Source organism: Hippocampus zosterae, chromosome 10, assembly GCF_025434085.1.
Source record: "Hippocampus zosterae strain Florida chromosome 10, ASM2543408v3, whole genome shotgun sequence".
In the NCBI taxonomy this organism is placed as follows: domain Eukaryota; kingdom Metazoa; phylum Chordata; class Actinopteri; order Syngnathiformes; family Syngnathidae; genus Hippocampus; species Hippocampus zosterae.
Window position 1 is genome coordinate 21,370,211 of NC_067460.1, and position 19,265 is coordinate 21,389,475.

Sequence of the window (19,265 nt, forward strand, 5' to 3'; positions counted from 1 at the left end):
TCCCCCGCCTACTGCCCGAAGACTGCTGCGATCGGCTCCAGCATGCCCCGCGACCCTTGTGAGGATAATAAAGCAGATCAGAAAATGGATGGATGGATGAATAGTACAATAATAATAACAGCGTTTTTTTTCCCCCCCAATTGGTTGACCTCTGGATATCTAACGTGACTTCAGCTGACACGATAATGTTCATTGACGCAGAAATGGAACTTATGTACTTAATGTATTGGAGAGTGTTAAACGCATTGGTCCTGGTTGCTCAGTGGAGTCGCTCATCATCATTTAATTATGTGACACTAACCAAGGTAATTCATTTATAATGTTGCCTCAACTCTTCATAAAGGTTTTATCATGGCGGAAATCTTTCACTCAAACGGATGAGACGTGATTAAAAAATGTGATCAGATCGGAGATGTCTAACAGGCAGGTTGCACTGTATATATAAACCTTTTTTTTTCTGATGCAGCCCATTGCAATCTGAGTATCCTTTTCACTTGAGGCACCACTTGCAATGCATTTACTCTTGAGTTAAAAAAAAAAAAAACTCGGTGAAAAGTAGTTGAGACCTCTCTTGTGAGGCGGGTTGTCACTTCACCGTGTATGACATTAGCTTGTCCCTTGGTCAAAGTAATTGGAGCGGCTGTCCGTCAGGCCTGCGGGCGATGGGTTAGGTGGGGCTCAAAAGGGATGGCGAGAGGGAATGGAAGCAACGCTTCACCGGCAGCAGGTATACCCTTCAGAGAGCCTTTCTGATGAGGTCCCATAAGCTCGCGGCGTCTGTCGTCTCCGATAAGCACACCTCGGATGCCACCGGAAGAAGCGGAAAATGGCCAGATGGATCTCCTCTTCATTTTTTCCCTATTTTAGAATGAAACCAGGGGGTGTACTTCTACCTCAAATGTTAAGTGGAAATACGCAGGGTCTGCTCCGCAGGATCCGTGTTGCATGGTCAACCGAGGCTGGATAGGGCCAAGTTTACATGGCCACTCTTAAGCCCACATCACGCTTTCTTGCTTCTTGGATTCCGTTGGATTTTCGAGTGTTGTGTGATTTGTTGGCACCAAATAAGGATGTACGTGCGCATGCTGTCACAAAAGAGATTCCAGAAAAGTACAAATCCAAAATTTTATGGAGTTTGATTTCTCCCCTGGAGGCCCCCCGTGACAGACAGATGGTTGCCGTGATTGCATACGAGTTGGAAGCGCCGCCCGCTTTCTCCCTTAAGTCTCTGTGTTTGATCTTGTAAAGGCCAACACTTTCAAAATAATAACAAGCTTCGCGTCTGGCGCACGCGGCGTGACAACGGGAAGGAAACAGCTGCATAACACCAGCAAGTTTAATGGCGAGGAGGGGGCGAAAAAACACAGAGACTGTGACCTTGCTCTTGAGCATGTGACTTTGCCTGCAGAAGCAGTCAGCAATTGATAAAAAGAAGCTTCCATTTTATCAATAAAATGGAAGCTTGCTCGCAAATAGAACGTCAAAAAGTGGCTCTTAGATAAATCCGGTATCATCCGTATCATACCGAGTATTTATATGTCATTAACATTCTGAACCATCACTGCCAAATTGAGTTACACGTTATTTTTATTGGCTGAATGTGTATCATTTAGCTGCAAAAATAATGGTGGCGACAACTCTTCTTTTTAAAAATTATGTTAATCATTAAAATCATATATCGTTTCTCTGTCCATGCGCGACACCCTCGAAATTGTCAACTATGTAAATGAATTGACATTACCGCTGTTCAATAGTACCCCCCACCCCTTTTCACTCTGCCCACCATCACCTTTTTTAAATGACCTTGTGGCCCATGTCAAATGTCTTTTTTTTGTCGTGTCGTGGGCCGCTGAAAAATGGATAGCGGGCAGCAAATGCCCCCCGGGCCATAGTTTGGACACCACTGCTTGAAAAAGTTTGTATCTTGGAACCCGTTTCATGATATTCATTACCTGCATCATTAAATTCATCAAGAATAAAACAATTGATCCCCCCCACCCCCTGCATGCATACATAATTTAAGAATTTAAGAACCTTCGCTCTTGTATGACTACGCAAGTGAATGGCCATCCTGCGCATTCTCATCTTCGTGTGGGAATTCTCCAGTGATTCCATGAATCTGGGTTTCTCGGTGCAGTCTGCTAGAATAGCCGCGGGGCAATTACTTCTCCCTCTCTCAGTCACGGAGGCTATTTTTCACAGATATGCTCAGTTCACGGTCGAAACAACAGATCAGAGAAAAAAAAAGTTAGCCCTCAGAGTCATATAACAAAGCCAGTTAGTGTTTTTATCGTTGATGTTGTTTTGCTAAATTGCATTCTTTTGCCGAACTATTCAAAAATGGGAAATATGTTTTTTTTTTTTCCTCTGGTGAGGAGAACGCACCGTTTTGCCTTGACTCATAAAGCACAATGAATTGGAATCATCCACTCAGGTAGAGGATGTTGACGTCCTTATTCCTCCAGGTCCCATTCCCCTCTATGTGACTTTGCCGTTGTTCGTGATAAATGTCCGTCTTAATTAAGGCGTAGCCGTTTTCCCGCCAAACACCTGTGTGACCGTAAATCCTTTTGAAGTGCACACGGAGCCAAGCGCTGGTGAAGTGTAAGTGCATCTGTCTCGAAGTGAGGGTGTACTCGTCGGGGGACGGTCGTCTCCTTTCCTCTGCCACGATCCACACCCTTGACCCGCTTGTCACCAATCTGTCACCAGGGCTGAGTGACAGGGCCCCGGCGCATCTCTTAACCTTCTTTTAATCAACCTGTCTCTCTGCATCACATTACACACAAGATGCGACTGCCGGGGCTGCAAGGGGGTACGCGGTGGGCGTTTGTCTTTGCATTACGATCGGACGACCTCTCCTTGAGGAGCCCGTCAGATTCATCAGCGTGATAAAGTGGCATGTGTACTTCTTAAGGTGAGCCTCGGAAAGAAGAGGGGACGGGAATAAGGCAGGGATGAAAGATGAGGGGTGGGAAGATAAATACAATCTACATGAATTGCAGGGTGGGGGGCTTTCATGGAGGGGATCACGACAAATGGCTGATTAGGTGAGACTGCTCGGGTTAAATTAGTTGTAGCATTGCTTGAAAATAAGTGTGATTGATTCTACGGGCACGTAAAGGGAAACGTTAATATTTAATTTAATCTTTGATATTGCATTTATTTTAGCTGGCAGTGCTGAACAATCATGAATGGTGCTAAAAAAAAAAAAAGATTTAGAATTACATGTGAAGCAAAACGACACAAATGTACATATAGAAACTGGAGATGTTAGCATGAAGTACCTGTCATTTTGTTTGAACAAAGAAAAAAAGTCCAAAGCCTTGACATTTTCACCCGTGCGTAGTTCACGTCGCTTCTTTTGAAAATTGTCCGTTTCGTGAACATGGTCAATGTTTTATGTGTACATAGCTCACATTTTACAAAGAATACAGTGACCAAATTGACTTACCTGTGTTTTTGCGTCTCATTGACGCCGAGTCTTACGATCAGGCGGTTGAAATACGTTTGCAATGACGAGACATTGTCTGAATCAATACAGCTTTGATGATGTCAGCGGTTTGTGACTGTGATTATTATTAGTATTGTTTCACGTGAACAAAATGAACCAGCGCTGTGGTCCTACAGTGGATGAAATGGCTCACAACGGCTGACATCATTGAAACGGACAGATCGCAATCATTGAAAAATAAGCTCATATGCGCACATTAACTAGCTTAAGAAAAGCTACTGAGTCAAGATTTAAAGTGACGTCGGATGTTCTCGGCAACAATGTCATCCGGAGGAAGAGCAGATCAATCGGCCATGGCTATGATGATTTAAACGTCGTCCCGTCCCTCAAGAGGCTTTAGCTTAACATTTCAGCTATATGATTTCAGACAGCAACAACGTCCTTCTTTAATAAGGCTCCACCTAGCTGTCACCGCACATCCAATCCAACAGAGGTTTTTTTTTTTTTTGCCTCCTGCCAGACATAATCTGTGTGACTCACTTAGCATTTCCTCATTCTCCAACCAATGATTATTCACACCTAAAGTCACATTTTATACAACTACTCATCAGCTCAAGGCAAGCGTGAGCTCCTGGCTTCTCTGGACCAACTTCAGGTTCTACTTTAAAGTTCTGAGGTAGATGGTTCACTTTTCCCAGTCAGAATACAAATCGGCTTTCGATATTGTTACATCAACATTTCTCTCTTGCTGGATTTGTTATATGAGCAGAGGTGAAGGACTTGAGTCGTATATGACTTTGACTCCAGTTAGACTTCACACTGATCTAATCGGACTGATATTTTGCATTAGATGTCAAATCGAGGGCGGCCCGGTTGTCCAGTGGTTAGCACGTCGACTTCACAGTGCAGAGGTACAGGGTTCAATTCCGGCTCCAGCCTCCCTGTGTAGAATCTGGATGTTCTCTCTGTGCTTGCGTGGGTTTTCTCCGGGTACTCCTGTTTTCTCCCACATTCCGAAAACATGCACAGCAGGCTGATTGGACACTCCAAATTGTCCGAGGTGTGAGTGTGGGCGCCAATGGTTGTTCGTTTCTGTTTGCCCTGCGATTGGCTGGCAACCGTTTCAGGGTGTCCCCCGCCTCCTGCCCGAAGACGGCTGGGATAGGCTGCTGGGATAGGCTCCTACTCCCCCCGTAACCGTTGCGAGGATGAAGCGGTTCAGCAAATGAATGAACGAATGAATGTAAAATCGGTCATCGGCCGTAATGTCAACATTTGCCCATCGATCAATGGTTTCATTCATCGGGTCCGTAAAAATAGGACATTGCAGCAAACACAGTCTGTTAGGCAGGAAGTTCCGACGTCGACAATCTTCAAATGGTCTTCAGCATCCCTCCGCGCTCTTGTACAGTCTTCAGGGTCAAACGACATCAAACACATCCACGCACAGTCACAAGGTAACACATACAAACAGCTCATCCCTCAACACACTTGGGGAAACACGCAATTCATTCAAAACAATATTTCACATACCTCAACCTTATACAACTTTGTCGGTCGAGATCTAGAAGCTAATTGATTAGCTCCCGGAGTGTGAAAGACCGAAAAGGTCAAGGTATGGCAACATGCAAAGGACGAACACCACAGGAAGTATGGAAAGGTCACGGCCTTCTTGCCTTTTGAAGAAAAGAAAGAGTGGCTGCGCAAACAGGAATCCCAGGGGAGCCACAGCATGTGTAATTTTGTGGCAGACGGCTGACTTTAATCACTCAAGCTGTGCCGTTGCCTGGCATACTCAAGACGTTGTTACAATTCATTTTATATGAAGGGATCACATAAATTGAGGGATTGTGTTGTGGAACCTCCAAAGTTGCAGGCAATCTGTTCCCCGATGCTGAGTGATTTCAAAGACGTTCTTTTTTTCAAAAGACGTAGTCCCATTGTACATCATATAACGTGATGTAATTTACTCGCGGCTATATAGTTTTAATACTCCCAAATGCCATAATGTGCAAAGACAAGTTAAAACGAGACAAGTATGATGAAGCTAAAATATAATCCAATTAAATGACAATTTGATATTGAAGTAGTCGTATTGCTTCCAATTGCCGTTATACAAAACGGGTTGGCACTTCCATAGATCACATGTTGTTAGCATTTCAATTTTCCTCAATTAGGCATCACCGGTAAACTTTTGTGGTGACTCATTTCATCACTCCTGAATAAAATATGAGATAATGCAAACATAAGCTCACCTTACATTCTTGTAGTTTTAAAAAGCACCGACATTTAATGCCTCCAAAATGAGCATGAATGTAAATCAAAACTGCGTCTCCAATTGGATCAATAAAAAGGATCATTAAAATCATTGTAAGGGCAGGATTAATGGCAGTGTTTTTCTTTCTTTTTTTTTACAGCATGTAGCTGTGTTCACATCATAAATTGAGCTCACTGTCATCATATTTTGTTTTTATAAATAAACCCATAAATCCAATTTACCACCTTATTAAAAAAATGTGTTATAGTCGTATATGATCAAGTCACTAATCTGATATGCGAGCATTCAATTTCTACATCACAAATGTTGCTTTAAAGACGGTGTCGAAGGAGATTCTACCACCACCACTTTCAAGAAAAAAAAACAAAAACAAAACAACAACAGTGACGTCAATGGATGGTGACAGCCACATCCTCACTGAGGCAGGAGAGACATTGCTTGTTAACACACAGAGAATGCAACAAGACTAATGTACATTTCAAGGACAAAGAAAACGGTTGAATAATTGAAAGACCCGCTCTCACTAGGACTATGTGTTAAAAGAGGCTGACAAGCACATCACGTCGCTCTCACTTTTCCAGTCACTTTCCGCTCTAGTGCTGAACTGCCCCCTTTGGCACACGGGCATTAGGCATTCTTTCACGTAAGCTCCGTGACTCCTTTCCCATGAGTGCCCGAGCTCTATTTTAGTCACATAGGGGAGACGGTGTTTACAGCCTTTGATTTACCGATGGGCGACGTATAAGACAAGAGTCAATCTGCACCAAATACCTTGCAATGGCACACAGCCGTTAACCAATGTGCCTCCCGAAGGACCCGTGGGCGTCTCTTGTCAGGTCACTTAATGTTGCCATTTGTACGTTTACCGAGGGGCTTTTCGTCCTCCCTGTGGGGACTTTCAGGGGGGCTCTCGTTTTAAGCAGAAGAGGGGGGTGAGGGGGGATGGATGGATCTTTTATGAATGCTGGTTTAGCAGACATACTGTATCATGGCAATATACTAAGCGGGTGGATGTATAGTCATGAGGCACTTGCCTACAAGCAAAGAAACAGATGCACAAAAGTATGGAAGAAAAGAAGTCTGCCAAATTAGCTTGGCTGACTGGAACATAATCTGACACCATCTGCCTGGCTTGCAACTCTTTGCCATATTTTTAATTTTTTTTTATCGTTTGCTGCATGGTTTTATAAATGTGTTTTAGCTGGACCCCCCGGTATGCTACAAATGCTGACATGTATATTTTACAAAGTGTCTGGGCTGCTGATCAAGGTCCAGAGTGCGCATGGGATTAGGCTATATAATAGGATACATAATTTCATAACTCACGCATCACATGCTGCTTTCATTGTTTTGAAGCATGCTTGCATTTTAAAGTAAAAATTAGGAAGCATGGCCTGCCACAGGAGGTGATACGACAGTTCTACACGGCAGTCATCGAATCAATCCTGTGTTCTTCCATCACGGTTTGGTTTGGGGCCGCCACAAAAAAGGACAAAATCCGACTTCAACGGACAGTTAGGACGGCAGAAAAAAATCGTTGGCACCGCCCTACCCACTCTTGAGGACTTGCACACTGCAAGAATCAAGACAAGGGCGGCCCGGTAGTCCAGTGGTTAGCACGTCGGCTTCGCAGTGCAGAGGTACCGGGTTCGATTCCAGCTCCGGCCTCCCTGTGTGGAGTTTGCATGCTCTCCCCGGGCCTGCGTGGGTTTTCTCCGGGTGCTCCGGTTTCCTCCCACATTCCAAAAACATGCGTGGCAGGCTGATTGAACACTCTAAATACTCTCTATACTCTCACACTCTAAATAGGTGTGAGTGTGAGCGTGGATGGTTGTCCGTCTCTGTGTGCCCTGTGATTGGCTGGCAACCGATTCAGGGTGTCCCCCGCCTACTGCCCGGAGACAGCTGGGATAGGCTCCAGCACCCCCCGCGACCCTAGTGAGGATCAAGCGGCTCGGAAGATGAATGAATGAATGAATGAATGAAGAATCAAGACAAGGGCACGGAAAATCCTCCTGGATCCCCCGCACCCTGCCCACCACCTTTTTCAGCCACTCCCCTCAGGCAGACGCTGCAGAACCATGCGCACCAAATCCAGTAGACAATTACACAGCTTCTTCCCTCTAGCCATTAACTCCTTAAACAGTCACTGACATAGTCGCTCTTCTTGCACCACAAAATGGTACTACAAAAGGACTACTGGTTACTCTAAAATGGTTCAATGATTTTGTTGTTTACGATGATACTAGTGCAGCGTGTTATACCGGAGACAAATTCCTTGTGTGTTCTACATACTTGGCCAATAAAGATGATTCTGATTCTGATTAAAGCGCTGTAGGGGCAAGGGTGACCTCTGATGATCATTCACTGCCATGGGCCATCAATCAGATTGGAAGTGTTATGAGATACAAGCTCCTTGATGGATAATTTGTGTCATTTTGACGTGAGCAGAGTTCGATTTCGGGAACTGACTGAGGGCCTCTGGGGTTTTGGTCAATATGATGCATGTCAAGCTATTTTGCCCTCTGGTCTTGTCTCAACGCCACGAGCATCAGTAGCGCACCTTGAGAGGACAATTCATTTGAAGGATTGAAAAAGTAACGTCATTTTTTTGTGGAAAACGTGTTTTACGGCAAAGTGTTTTACGATTAGCGGTTTTCATTTTGATTGCATAGACGGGGCACACGCGCACCTACAGTATTATCTTTGAAAAATGATCTGAAACGAAAGTGAAAATGTGCAGACAACACACAAGACAGAGCAACGATTCTGCACAGTTAGTCCAGTGACATGTAATTATTTCCTCAATGGCTGACCGTGGTAATGTGTGCATAATAACAGGCTTTGCAAAGCCTGCAAGAATGTCAAAGCTTTCAACATATCAATCAAGCCGCAGAATCGAAGGACAAAATTATGTGCTGCTGTCATACTAAATGACACGCTGACAATCTCATCACATCCCCACCCCATTCCAAATCGAGCCTTAAACTGCCCGGAATATCGTACTGTGGCAAAGTTTTAGTTTGACAATACTAATGAGAGCAATGAACTAAAGCGAAGGCGGACACAATGAGCGAGGGGGGAAAATCATCTTCATCATCTTCGCAATTTTATCATGACGCGGGACTAGATAGATCAGTTAAATAGATAGAACGGAAGACAAAGACGCCCGGAGACAAATGACAAATGATATTTTGCTTTGTTCCTTCCGTTGAATTGGAAAAAAAAAATAAACTAAAATCATTGCAGCGTTAGGATTTGTACGACATGAGATCATCAAGGCAATACTCTGAACAGGTTGTCACTCCAGTCATATAGGATTAGATTAGTTCAATGATTGATTATTAATCGGGCGCGCTTCATGCAGAAACGGAGACAAACGAAGAGAAAAAATGATTTTTTTTTTTGTTGTCACAGAGATTGCCACCCAAGGATGTGGAAGGATTTGGTTTCTAGATGCACATTTACAGCAAATATACGAGGGAGCCTTGCAATGGAATTGAATTGGGATCGATGCCCGTTTCCCATGTTATTGGACAAGAAAGTGCCAAATAACCACCATATTTGTGAGCATTCATTCCGCTTGATCCTCACTAGGGTCGCGGGGGGGTGCTGGAGCCTATCCCAGCTGTCTCCGGGCAGTAGGCGGGGGACACCCTGAATCGGTTGCCAGCCAATCGCAGGGCACACAGAGACGAACAACCACTCGCACTCACGCTCACACCTAGGGACAATTTAGAGTGTTCAATCAGCCTGCCATGCATATTTTTGGAACGTGGGAGGAAACCGGAGCACCCGGAGAAAACCCACGCAGGCCCGGGGAGAACATGCAAACTCCACACAGGGAGGCCGGAGCTGGAATCGAACCCGGTACCTCTGCACTGTGAAGCCGACGTGCTAACCACTGGACCACCGGGCCGCCCTATTTGTGTGCATACATGAACAAAATATCTAGGAAATAACCAGAACTGTGACTGTGTGGTGCCCAAGTTCTAACCTTGGCTGTTTTTTTTTCTCTCATGTGACAACTGTGAGGGAAGAGGGATATATATAAAAAAAACGAGAACATCGCTATCATGCAGGTTCTTGGCTTCGTGCCACCTCGAGGCACACCATCACAGCAAATGTGTTGTTTATTTTACCCTCACATCGCCCCTCATCTTGGGGAGAAACTTGAACAAAGTTATGAAGGACAACAAAGAGTTCATGCCAAAGAGCGGAGCGGCAAATGCATTAAAAACGTATGAGCCCCGGCTTGGCTGATTCCTCCTGTGCCTCATCTGTTCTGGCAACAAAGGGCTGTGGCTGTCACTCATGAGCTCCGGAGAGCCCGCTCGCAAGGACACTGGGAGCAAAATCTCACCAGTGTAAATCTTTAAACACTCAGGTCACCTGCGCAGTTCTTCGACAATTAATGGCGAAAAGCCAGGGGGCGGGATGCCGTGTTCGTCCATACGAGAGAATGTCACTGAATCGAGTTATCCAAGCAGAATTGTCTTGCAATAATCGATTTTTAATTTCATGCCGAGTGCCTGAGATGAATCTGTGCTGCGAGAGAAACCGATGATTGTTGGCCGTGCTTGTTAAATGTAAAACAAACATGAAATCAACGGGGCGGCGCGTCCCTGTCCAATGCGGAGATTGAAAGAACCTTCATTACATAGTAATTGACGAGTAGTTGTCATGAAAATTAAGACAATTGCTTGCGTTGTGCTGCATGCATTAGGCACTCTACTACCTGAAAATGATGTTCCACGATGATGGTGAGCAGGATGATCCCGCTATGCATTTAAATGACCTCATCTCATAGACCGGTATAAGATTCATGAGCTTTGTCAGTGTATCAACAGAAATATCCGGGTCCCACGAGTATCACCGACAGTAAAACATTTATTCAGGCTGATTCTATTCAGTTTTTTTTTTTTTTCTCAAAAATGACAATGTTCATCGGGGGTAACGAGACAGCAGTGCAGGGAGATATGCTTATATATTTCATATCTTCTTATACAATTCTAATCAGGCCCTCACTCCTGAATGACCTTGATATGCACACACACACACACACACACCTACATTATAACCACATTGTAGTTCAGGACACTGTCTAATCACTGGGGACAATCTGGTGAAAACAATCACTCCGTTAATTGAGAGTACTCTCGAAGAGGAGTACATCACACACACACACACACACACACACACATACATAGGCACACACCAAGTTTCGTTTACCGGGACATATTAGTTATTTCGTAAGTCATTGCTGTTATCACTTGGGCTTTGTAAACAGCCAGTGGGCAGTTCACGACAAAAATCCGCATCTAATTGTGTCCAGTATTTTGTGATTTTTGTCTGGTATTCTGATGAAGTCCATATCGTGAGAACAATGATCATGATGCTAATTATGAGGGAATATACAGTAAGTATACATATCTGGGCAGAGAGTGGGCAAGGCAGAAAATGGTTTTAATTTCCAAAGAACGAAAAGACAAACATGGTGTACCGGGTAAAAAAGCAAAAGCTACATTAATTAACAAAGTCTGAATATCTATCCGGCGGCCCGGTAGTCCAGTGGTTAGCACGTGGGCTTCACAGTGCAGAGGTACCGGGTTCGATTCCAGCTCCGGCCTCCCTGTGTGGAGTTTGCATTTTCTCCCCGGGCCTCTTTGGGTTTTCTCCGGGTGCTCCGGTTTCCTCCCACATTCCAAAAACATGCGTGGCAGGCTGATTGAACACTCTAAATTGTCCCTAGGTGTGAGTGTGAGCGTGGTTGGTCGTTTCTCTCTGTGTGCCCTGCGATTGGCTGGCAACTGATTCAGGGTGTCCCCCGCCTACTGCCCGAAAACGGCTGGGATAGGCTCCAGCACCCCCCGCGACCCTAGTGAGGATCAAGCGGTTAGGAAGATGAATGAATGAATGAATATCTATCCATCCATCCCTTTTTTCAATCCGCTTACACACAAATGTCGCGGGGGGTGCTGGAGCCTATTCCAGCCGTCTTCGGGCAGTAGACGGAGGACACCCTGAATGCGAAAAATGGGACACGTGACAAAACAAAACCCAATCAGAGCAAAATTAACAGAATCAAGAATATGACACAAGCGTTACTCCCTCCACTCAATAACCTGACTCAAAGTCTCCCTCTATTCTCTATTCGGGTAATTAGTGAACAGGCACGCCCAATTTGTAAAGTGCATCCGATCACAACTTGGGTGGCCAATACATTACATTCAAGGGTGTCACTTGCAACAGAAATAGATCAACTAAACTTGTGTTAATGAACAATACACAATTAGCAATATGAGTTATTAAGTTATGATGTCATAAAATCGGGGCTAAGACTGTCTTTAAAAGCGTAACCATCAGGATGAAAGAAATAATCTCTCTGTTTGGTTCATTCTTCATAGGAAAATCCAGTTTAATCTGAATAATCTGTCTCTAACAATTCTATTAGTGTTGTTTCTGAACTCCAAAGAAACCTACACTTTACCTTTTTCTATTACATTTTTATGATAATTTTCTTTTCTGAGCTCCCAATGCACTCCTGGAAATAGCGATTGCTCCGGCGGTGTCTTATCTGAGATGATAATAGATATGCACCTTCCGCCTTGGCAAGAAGCATTGTAATGGCAGTGATAACACCTGATAATGTGCAATTTAAAGCTCTGATAACATAAAAACAAATAAATAAATAAATGTGTGTGCAACGGCAATTGCTCCACCGAGTGCCATTCGGGTGCTTTTTATGTCATCTTTTTTAATGTCGAATTGCTGAAAGAAAAATAAAATGTCAAAGTAAAAGATGTTGAGATGGAATCTCATGCGTTGTATTGCTGGTGTGTTATTTGTTCATATCTCGTTGTACATTGTCCAACGAGATTGTTGGATGACATCCTATGTTGCTTCCTGCCACTCTCTGAACCCACCCAACGCGGTTTGCAACCGTGCTCTCCGCTCCACACTGCCATCTGAGAAAATGGCTTCTTTTCACATAATACACAGATAAGCTTGCTATCTCTCACCAGTATATGTCAAGTGCCATTAGTTTCGCAGCTCTTTCATTTCGCTGGGTGGATCCATACTCTGTTTGCCGCTAATGATAAAGTCACTTAAATGAATAGCGCTGAGGGTCGCTCCAGATAATCTTCACGGACTAGCCGTTGTTCTCAGAAGGCTCACCTTGACTTTGGAATAAATGTCTTCATGGCCATTCTTCCAAACACCACATGCAAAAGGTCAAATATGAGTGCTTTATGTGCATTTGATGAGGGTCGTATTCTAGCAGTAATGGCTTGCGCATTGGAAACAGCACGCTCACTGACTACAAAAAAAATAATATTTGGAACAGTATGTGAAAGTGTCTCTTTGATTCAGAGAAAACAATCTGTATGTCATGTATTGCTTTGATTGGTGGCTGACGACAGACAGCGGAAAGAGTGATAATAGTAATTTTGTGGGACCAGATGGCAAAGCTAATACATATCCATCCATCCATTTTCTGACCTGCTTTATCCTCGCAAGGATCGCTGGGTGTGCTGGAGCCGATCCCAGCTGTCTTCAGGCAGTAGGCTGGGGACAACCTTAACTAGTTGCCAGCGAATCGCACGGCACACAGAGACGAACAACCATCCACGCTCGCACTCACACCTAGGGACAATTTAGAGTATTCAATCAGTGGGAGGAAATCGGGGTACCCGGAGAAAACCCACACAGGCAGAACATTCAAACTCCACACAGGAAGTCTGGAGCTGGAATCGAACCCGGTACCTCTGTACTGTGAGGTTGATGCGCTTAACCACTCGACCACCTGGCCGCCCTAGCTAGTAAATAAATACCGGTACAATACAATGCAATACAATACAATACAATACATGCTGATTTATATAGCGCTTTCACAACAGCGGCAGCTGTAACAAAGCGCTTTACAAAACAGTTAACATAAAGTAAAATAATAAACACAACACATAACATAAAACACGGACAGTCGTGCAGTCCTAACCACTTTTCCGTCACACGCTTTGTTGTTTGAAGCAGTTTGAGATGAAAGAGGAGAGAATCCTCAAATGTGCACACGTTGGCCAAAAGCTAAGTTTAAGTCAACAAGAAGCTGTAGCATCCATTGACGAAAAAAGAGATTGGTTCACTTCTCCTGTCCCATGGAAATCCATTTCAATTCCAAGCGGCGACTCACGGTTCCAAATACGCATCGGCGCTCTTCGCCAACGCTCCTCTCTCCTCATCCTCAACCTTAGCGGCCATCCATCCAGCCGCACCAACGCCACCTGTCCAACAGCGCTGACATAGCCACTGAAATTAGTAAGTAAATTTTAAAAAAAAAACATTTGAACTGAATGTACAGTAAATAACAGGCAATCGTTTACCTTCGACAGTAAATTAAGCCTCATTTAAAAACGTAGGCATCTGCACCGTAGTTTGATGTCTTCAATAATGGACGCCTACTAGGAAGGGGAAATGGGTGATTAAACTTCAGTTCAACATCAATTAAGAAGGCTACCACCATCGGTATAGTTCACCTTACGGAATGTTATTCCGTAGAATCCATCTTGTGAGAGACATGATATACGAAACAAATTTAGAACAACATGTAATGTCACGTTCTCCACTTATTGCCATAGCAATTTACACTAACTCCTCTCAACTCGCAGCAAAGATTAGGTGCTTCCTCAGTAAGACTCTTAAGCTCGTGCGTTTTCATTCCATATCATGTGCACAAGCATTTAATAAAATACTGGAGTAAACCAAGCAATAATCCCACTCGTTCCCCCACACATATCACCAGTCACCACATCGATATTTTGCGAGTGGGTTCACGCGAGGATCAGAATAAGGGGTACAGCATGACTATAAATACACTAAATTGTTCATTTCTCTCAAGCTTGAGAACTATTTTAGATCAAATCAGGCAGTGACCCCTCTTCTCACCTTTCTACTTTAAATACTGTCTTAGAAATTGCCTTGATGTCCCGTTACATTTAGGGGCGTCTCAAGGGCTAATCCCTCCCTGCAGTAAGCTGCCGTATGTATACATAGAAACCGATACGGCTGCTGTTATTTTTGGCCGCGCTTCAGGAACTAATTGTTCATGGAAAATGCAGACTCAGGCCTAACTTGGACCGCCATTGGAGCCATCATTTTTCGACACTGTAGTAATGTGAGAATCTCTTTAGTTTACGGTGGCATCACAATGAGATAAACCAAAAAAAAAAAAAAAGTATGTAGCTTTGTTGAAGGGAGGTTCCATAGCTATCACCACTTCGTAGACTTTAGACATGGCTGACTCGCATAAATGCATGTAAAATGTGTGCCATCTTGCAAAAGCTCAAAGGAAACCAAATAACTAAATGCTTACATTAGTTATTTATGTTTTTGGTAGCAGCCATCGCCTAAGATGGTTTATCGAATTTTTTTCTAACGCAGTGCTAAAAATTACATAAAAAAAAAAAAAGACAATTACTGTTGAAATGACAATTTAGATGCAAGGACTTAAGCAACCAAATGTGACGGCTTTCTGTCGTCTAAATCCGTCTTAAGTGTAATGCTCTTGGGGTACGCTTTGAAAAGAAAGAAGGAACACATTGCCACTTTCTGTGAGCCTCACTAGAAAAATCAGCCCTTTTGCTCAATCATAAAGACATTTTTCTACATTGACTTGTCGTCACCTTCTGAAGCTAACAATGTATTTTGTATGAAGTTCAAACAACCACAAGGCCGTTCTAAAACAGGATAAATATATCGAACTGCACTGCAGTGTACGGAAGAGGATTAGGGCCAATGAAGAAAGAAAAAATAAGGTTGGCAAGATTCTGACTTTATTCTCAGAATTCTGACTTTAAAGTGAGAATTCTGACTTTAAAGTGAGAATTCTGACTTTAATCTCAGAATTCTGACTTTATTCTCAGAATTCTGACTTTAATCTCAGAATTCTGACTTTAAAGTGAGAATTCTGACTTTAATCTCAGAATTCTGACTTTATTCTCAGAATTCTGACTTTAATCTCAGAATTCTGACTTTAAAGTGAGAATTCTGACTTTAATCTCAGAATTCTGACTTTAAAGTGAGAATTCTGACTTTAATCTCAGAATTCTGACTTTAATCTCAGAATTCTCACTTTAAAGTGAGAATTCTGACTTTGTGACGTTCGTGGAGCTATGAATTGTGGGGGGACCGTCAGCGTGTAGCGTGACTTGAAAGAACGGACATCATGTCGTCACCCAGCGACTTTTTGCGTGGCCGAGGAGTGTCGGAGGACATCCTTTCACTTTTGGAGGAGCAGAGGGTGAGTAAACAGTGCGTCGTGTTTGTTTCATTTGGAGTTAACGTGCTCCATGAAGCTTGTATCTCCGTTGCTAATCCGAATGTCATGAATGGATGCACTCAGTTTACATTCGCGAATAAGTAGAACGTAACCAATTTAAATGGGTACGTTCCTGTGACGCCACACAACGTTGTTAAAAACAACACCACTCTCGACATCGAACCCCTTTGTGTGGATGACAGTGGCCGTCTGGAGCATCGTTGCAGCCTCATTGCCGTGAACTGAACACACTGATCACGCGGTCGTGTCGTAGGAAGTATGTGCACACCCACCTCTATTTACTTTTAGACTATTTACTGAATATGAGTATACTTGAGTTTGAACTAACACAGTACCATGAGCGAGAACATTATTAAAAACTTTAACAAGCATAAGGTCATGCAGTCATGTTTTCAAAATGTCCACCATTGTTTTTTGTCAGATTGTAATTGTTGTCTCTTTTCTTGTGCAGATAAAGTGACTGATGGAGGGTGCAACTCAAACAGTGGCTGGAAATCCAGATTTGGATGACTTGATCAAGCTATGTTTTAGACTTGGATTCAGTAATAAGGAAATACTTGCGATTTTAGCACATAATGCTGAAACTATTTTAAGTATTCGGACTCTGAAAAGGATATGCAAAAGACTTGGTCTTTTTCGAAGAAAGAACCAGTCAGACCTGGGAGACGTGTTGGCTTTTGTCCAGCACGAGATCATGACTAGTGGACAGATGCAAGGTTATCGGTGGCTTCATCTGCGTGCCATTCAAAAAGGATTTGTTGTGTCACAAGATACAATAAGACAAATTATACAATTTGTTGACCCTGTAGGTGTGGGAATAAGAAGAGCACGTCGCCTAAGAAGGCGCCAATACAACTGTCGGGGGCCAAATGCTCTTTGGCACCTGGATGGCTATGACAAATTAAAGCCCTACGGGATTGGCATCAATGGCTGTATTGATGGCTTTAGCCGGTATGTGTTATGGGCGGAAGCCTATACCACAAACAGTGACCCTAAGGTGGTTGCAAGTTATTTTATAAAAACTGTTTCACGCATTGGTGGGTGTCCAGAGAGGATCCGTGCAGACAGGGGCACAGAAAATGTTTGTGTCGAACAGATGCAGATGTTTTTGCGTAGAAACCACTCAGACAATTTTGCTGCGGAGAAAAGTTTCCTTTACGGAAGAAGTACAGCCAATCAGCGTATTGAAGGGTGGTGGTCCACCCTTCGCAAACAGAGTGCACAGTTTTGGATTAATTTATTTCAAACACTTCAAGATGATGGCCACTTTTCAGGAGATTTTCTGGATAAAAGTCTTATCCGGTTCTGCTTTCTCAACCTTGTGCAGGTAGAATAATTTTTCTGGACAAATTGTTTTTGGACGAATGAAAATATAAGACTTAACTATTCTGCTTTGTGTTCAGGATGAGCTGGATGAAGTTGTGAACACGTGGAACACACACAAAATAAGACCAAGCTTGCACCATGATACAGCTTCAGGTCGACCAGTCGTCATGTATTCATTCCCTGCGATGCACAGTGCCGAGGATCAATTAAAACCTGTTGGAACGGAAGAGGTCACTGCATGTATGGAAGAGTGCACTACAAAAGGCAATTTTCCTTGTGATGCAACTGTATTTGAACTGTGTTGTTTGCTTATGGAGGAAAATGAATGGCACGCGCCATCAGATCCATTGGATGCAAGTGACTTGTATGTTAAGTTGAGAGAGGAATTACTGAAGTCTATTTGACATACAGTATGTACTGATGCAATTTTGGGAAAATGAAGCTTCAAATTTGCTCCATAAACCAGTTGTTGTTTTTTGACTTATCTAAATTGCACTCTTTTCAGCAGTGGGCTGGAGGTACACGGACTTGCCCTTTCTGAAACCTTTATTTTAAACAACATTGCCATGGCTCCAGCATGTCCCGTGACCCTGTGTGTGGGTCAAAAGTGGATGGATGTCTTATTGTTAATATTGATAGAAAACATCTCCACACTTTTTCTGATCCGCTTTATCCTCACAAGGGTCACGAGATATGCTGTGCAGCCTGTCCCAGCAGTTGTTGGGCAGTAGGGGGGGGGGGCACCCTGAACCGGTTGCCAGCAAATCGCAGTGCACACAGACGAACAACCATCTCCCCTCACAATCACGGACAATTATTTGGAGTGTTCCATTAACCTGCCCCGCATGTTTTTGGAATGTGGGAGGATGCGGAGAAGCCGGAGACTCCACACTGGAAGGCCGGAACCGGATTCGAATCCTGCACCTCTGCACTGTGAGGCCGACGTGCCTCACAGCCATTAGGAAATATATGTAAAATGTTATTAAACCATTCACCGTTGCACACAAGTATATTAACCGTCAATATTCATGTGTAGACAGAAAAACAGTGAAGAGTAAGTTTATTGAACACAATAAATTCTTACTTTTAATGATAGAAGCATGGACCTAAATAATACAGTATAGCTGTTGAAACAACCATCCAATGGTTATAACTTCTTTGCCTTTTTGTATATAAAACCCCAGAACTGTATATTACTGTAATATAACACCAAATGCAAGTTATTTCTATATACAGTAACTATAAAAACGGCAAACAATGCAACGTTTGTTTCTACAAAACAATGTAAACAGTGAACACAATAACGTACCCAAGCCATGTAGTGCTGATGCAACCTACCTACGATGGCTTATTAACACAGTTACGGGTAAGAAAAAGCTAAACAATGTCCATCGCCCAGACATTACTTTCAAGAACAGCATTGAATTCCGATCGGAAATCTGGAAAATTTTCATAGCTGTCAGCAATATGCAGAACCTTTCCACATGTGTGACCCACCGGCCTTCTACTAAACTCAGTCATTTCCTGGAACTCCACAAGAATGGCGTTGGTTACAACAAGATCAGATCCAGTGCAAAACCGGAGAAACTTCTGAAGCTTGAATTCATCCAACTCTCTGATGAACCTTTTCAGATGGTTTATCACTTCCTTCTGCTTTGGGGTTAAATCAGTTGCAAATTTCAGCAGTTGGCAGACTTTTTTTGAGGTAGGTTGCAAGTCCGAGCACAACTTGTTCAGTGCTTCAAGACTGATGGAAACACGGTGAAGAGTAACCTCCCTCCAGCAGTCAATCACAAACATGGGCTTTTGGATAAGCTCTTTGTGTGCTATTTCCTGCAGTATTGTGGGAAAGGTTTCAGCAGAGATTCTTT

General features: G+C 43.4%; 2 protein-coding genes across 10 annotated transcripts in view; one reads left to right on the top strand and one right to left on the bottom strand.

The window, feature by feature from the left end:
• The window catches only part of kirrel3b (kirre like nephrin family adhesion molecule 3b), a 147,726-nt gene that overhangs the window by 101,539 nt on the left and 26,922 nt on the right, over positions 1–19,265 (bottom strand). The window lies entirely within an intron of this gene.
• On the top strand, positions 15,513–17,856 carry LOC127608968 (uncharacterized). 2 transcript variants are annotated; one of them, XM_052078556.1, is made up of 3 exons: positions 15,513–16,029; positions 16,520–17,395; positions 17,472–17,856. In XM_052078556.1, exons 2-3 carry the CDS (start codon positions 16,532–16,534, stop codon positions 17,796–17,798), a joined length of 1,191 nt encoding a protein of 396 aa, XP_051934516.1. In that variant the 5' UTR covers positions 15,513–16,029; positions 16,520–16,531; the 3' UTR covers positions 17,799–17,856. The 2 variants fall into 2 exon arrangements, with proteins under 2 accessions (XP_051934516.1, XP_051934517.1); XM_052078557.1 differs by lacking the exon at positions 15,513–16,029 and adding an exon at positions 16,139–16,324.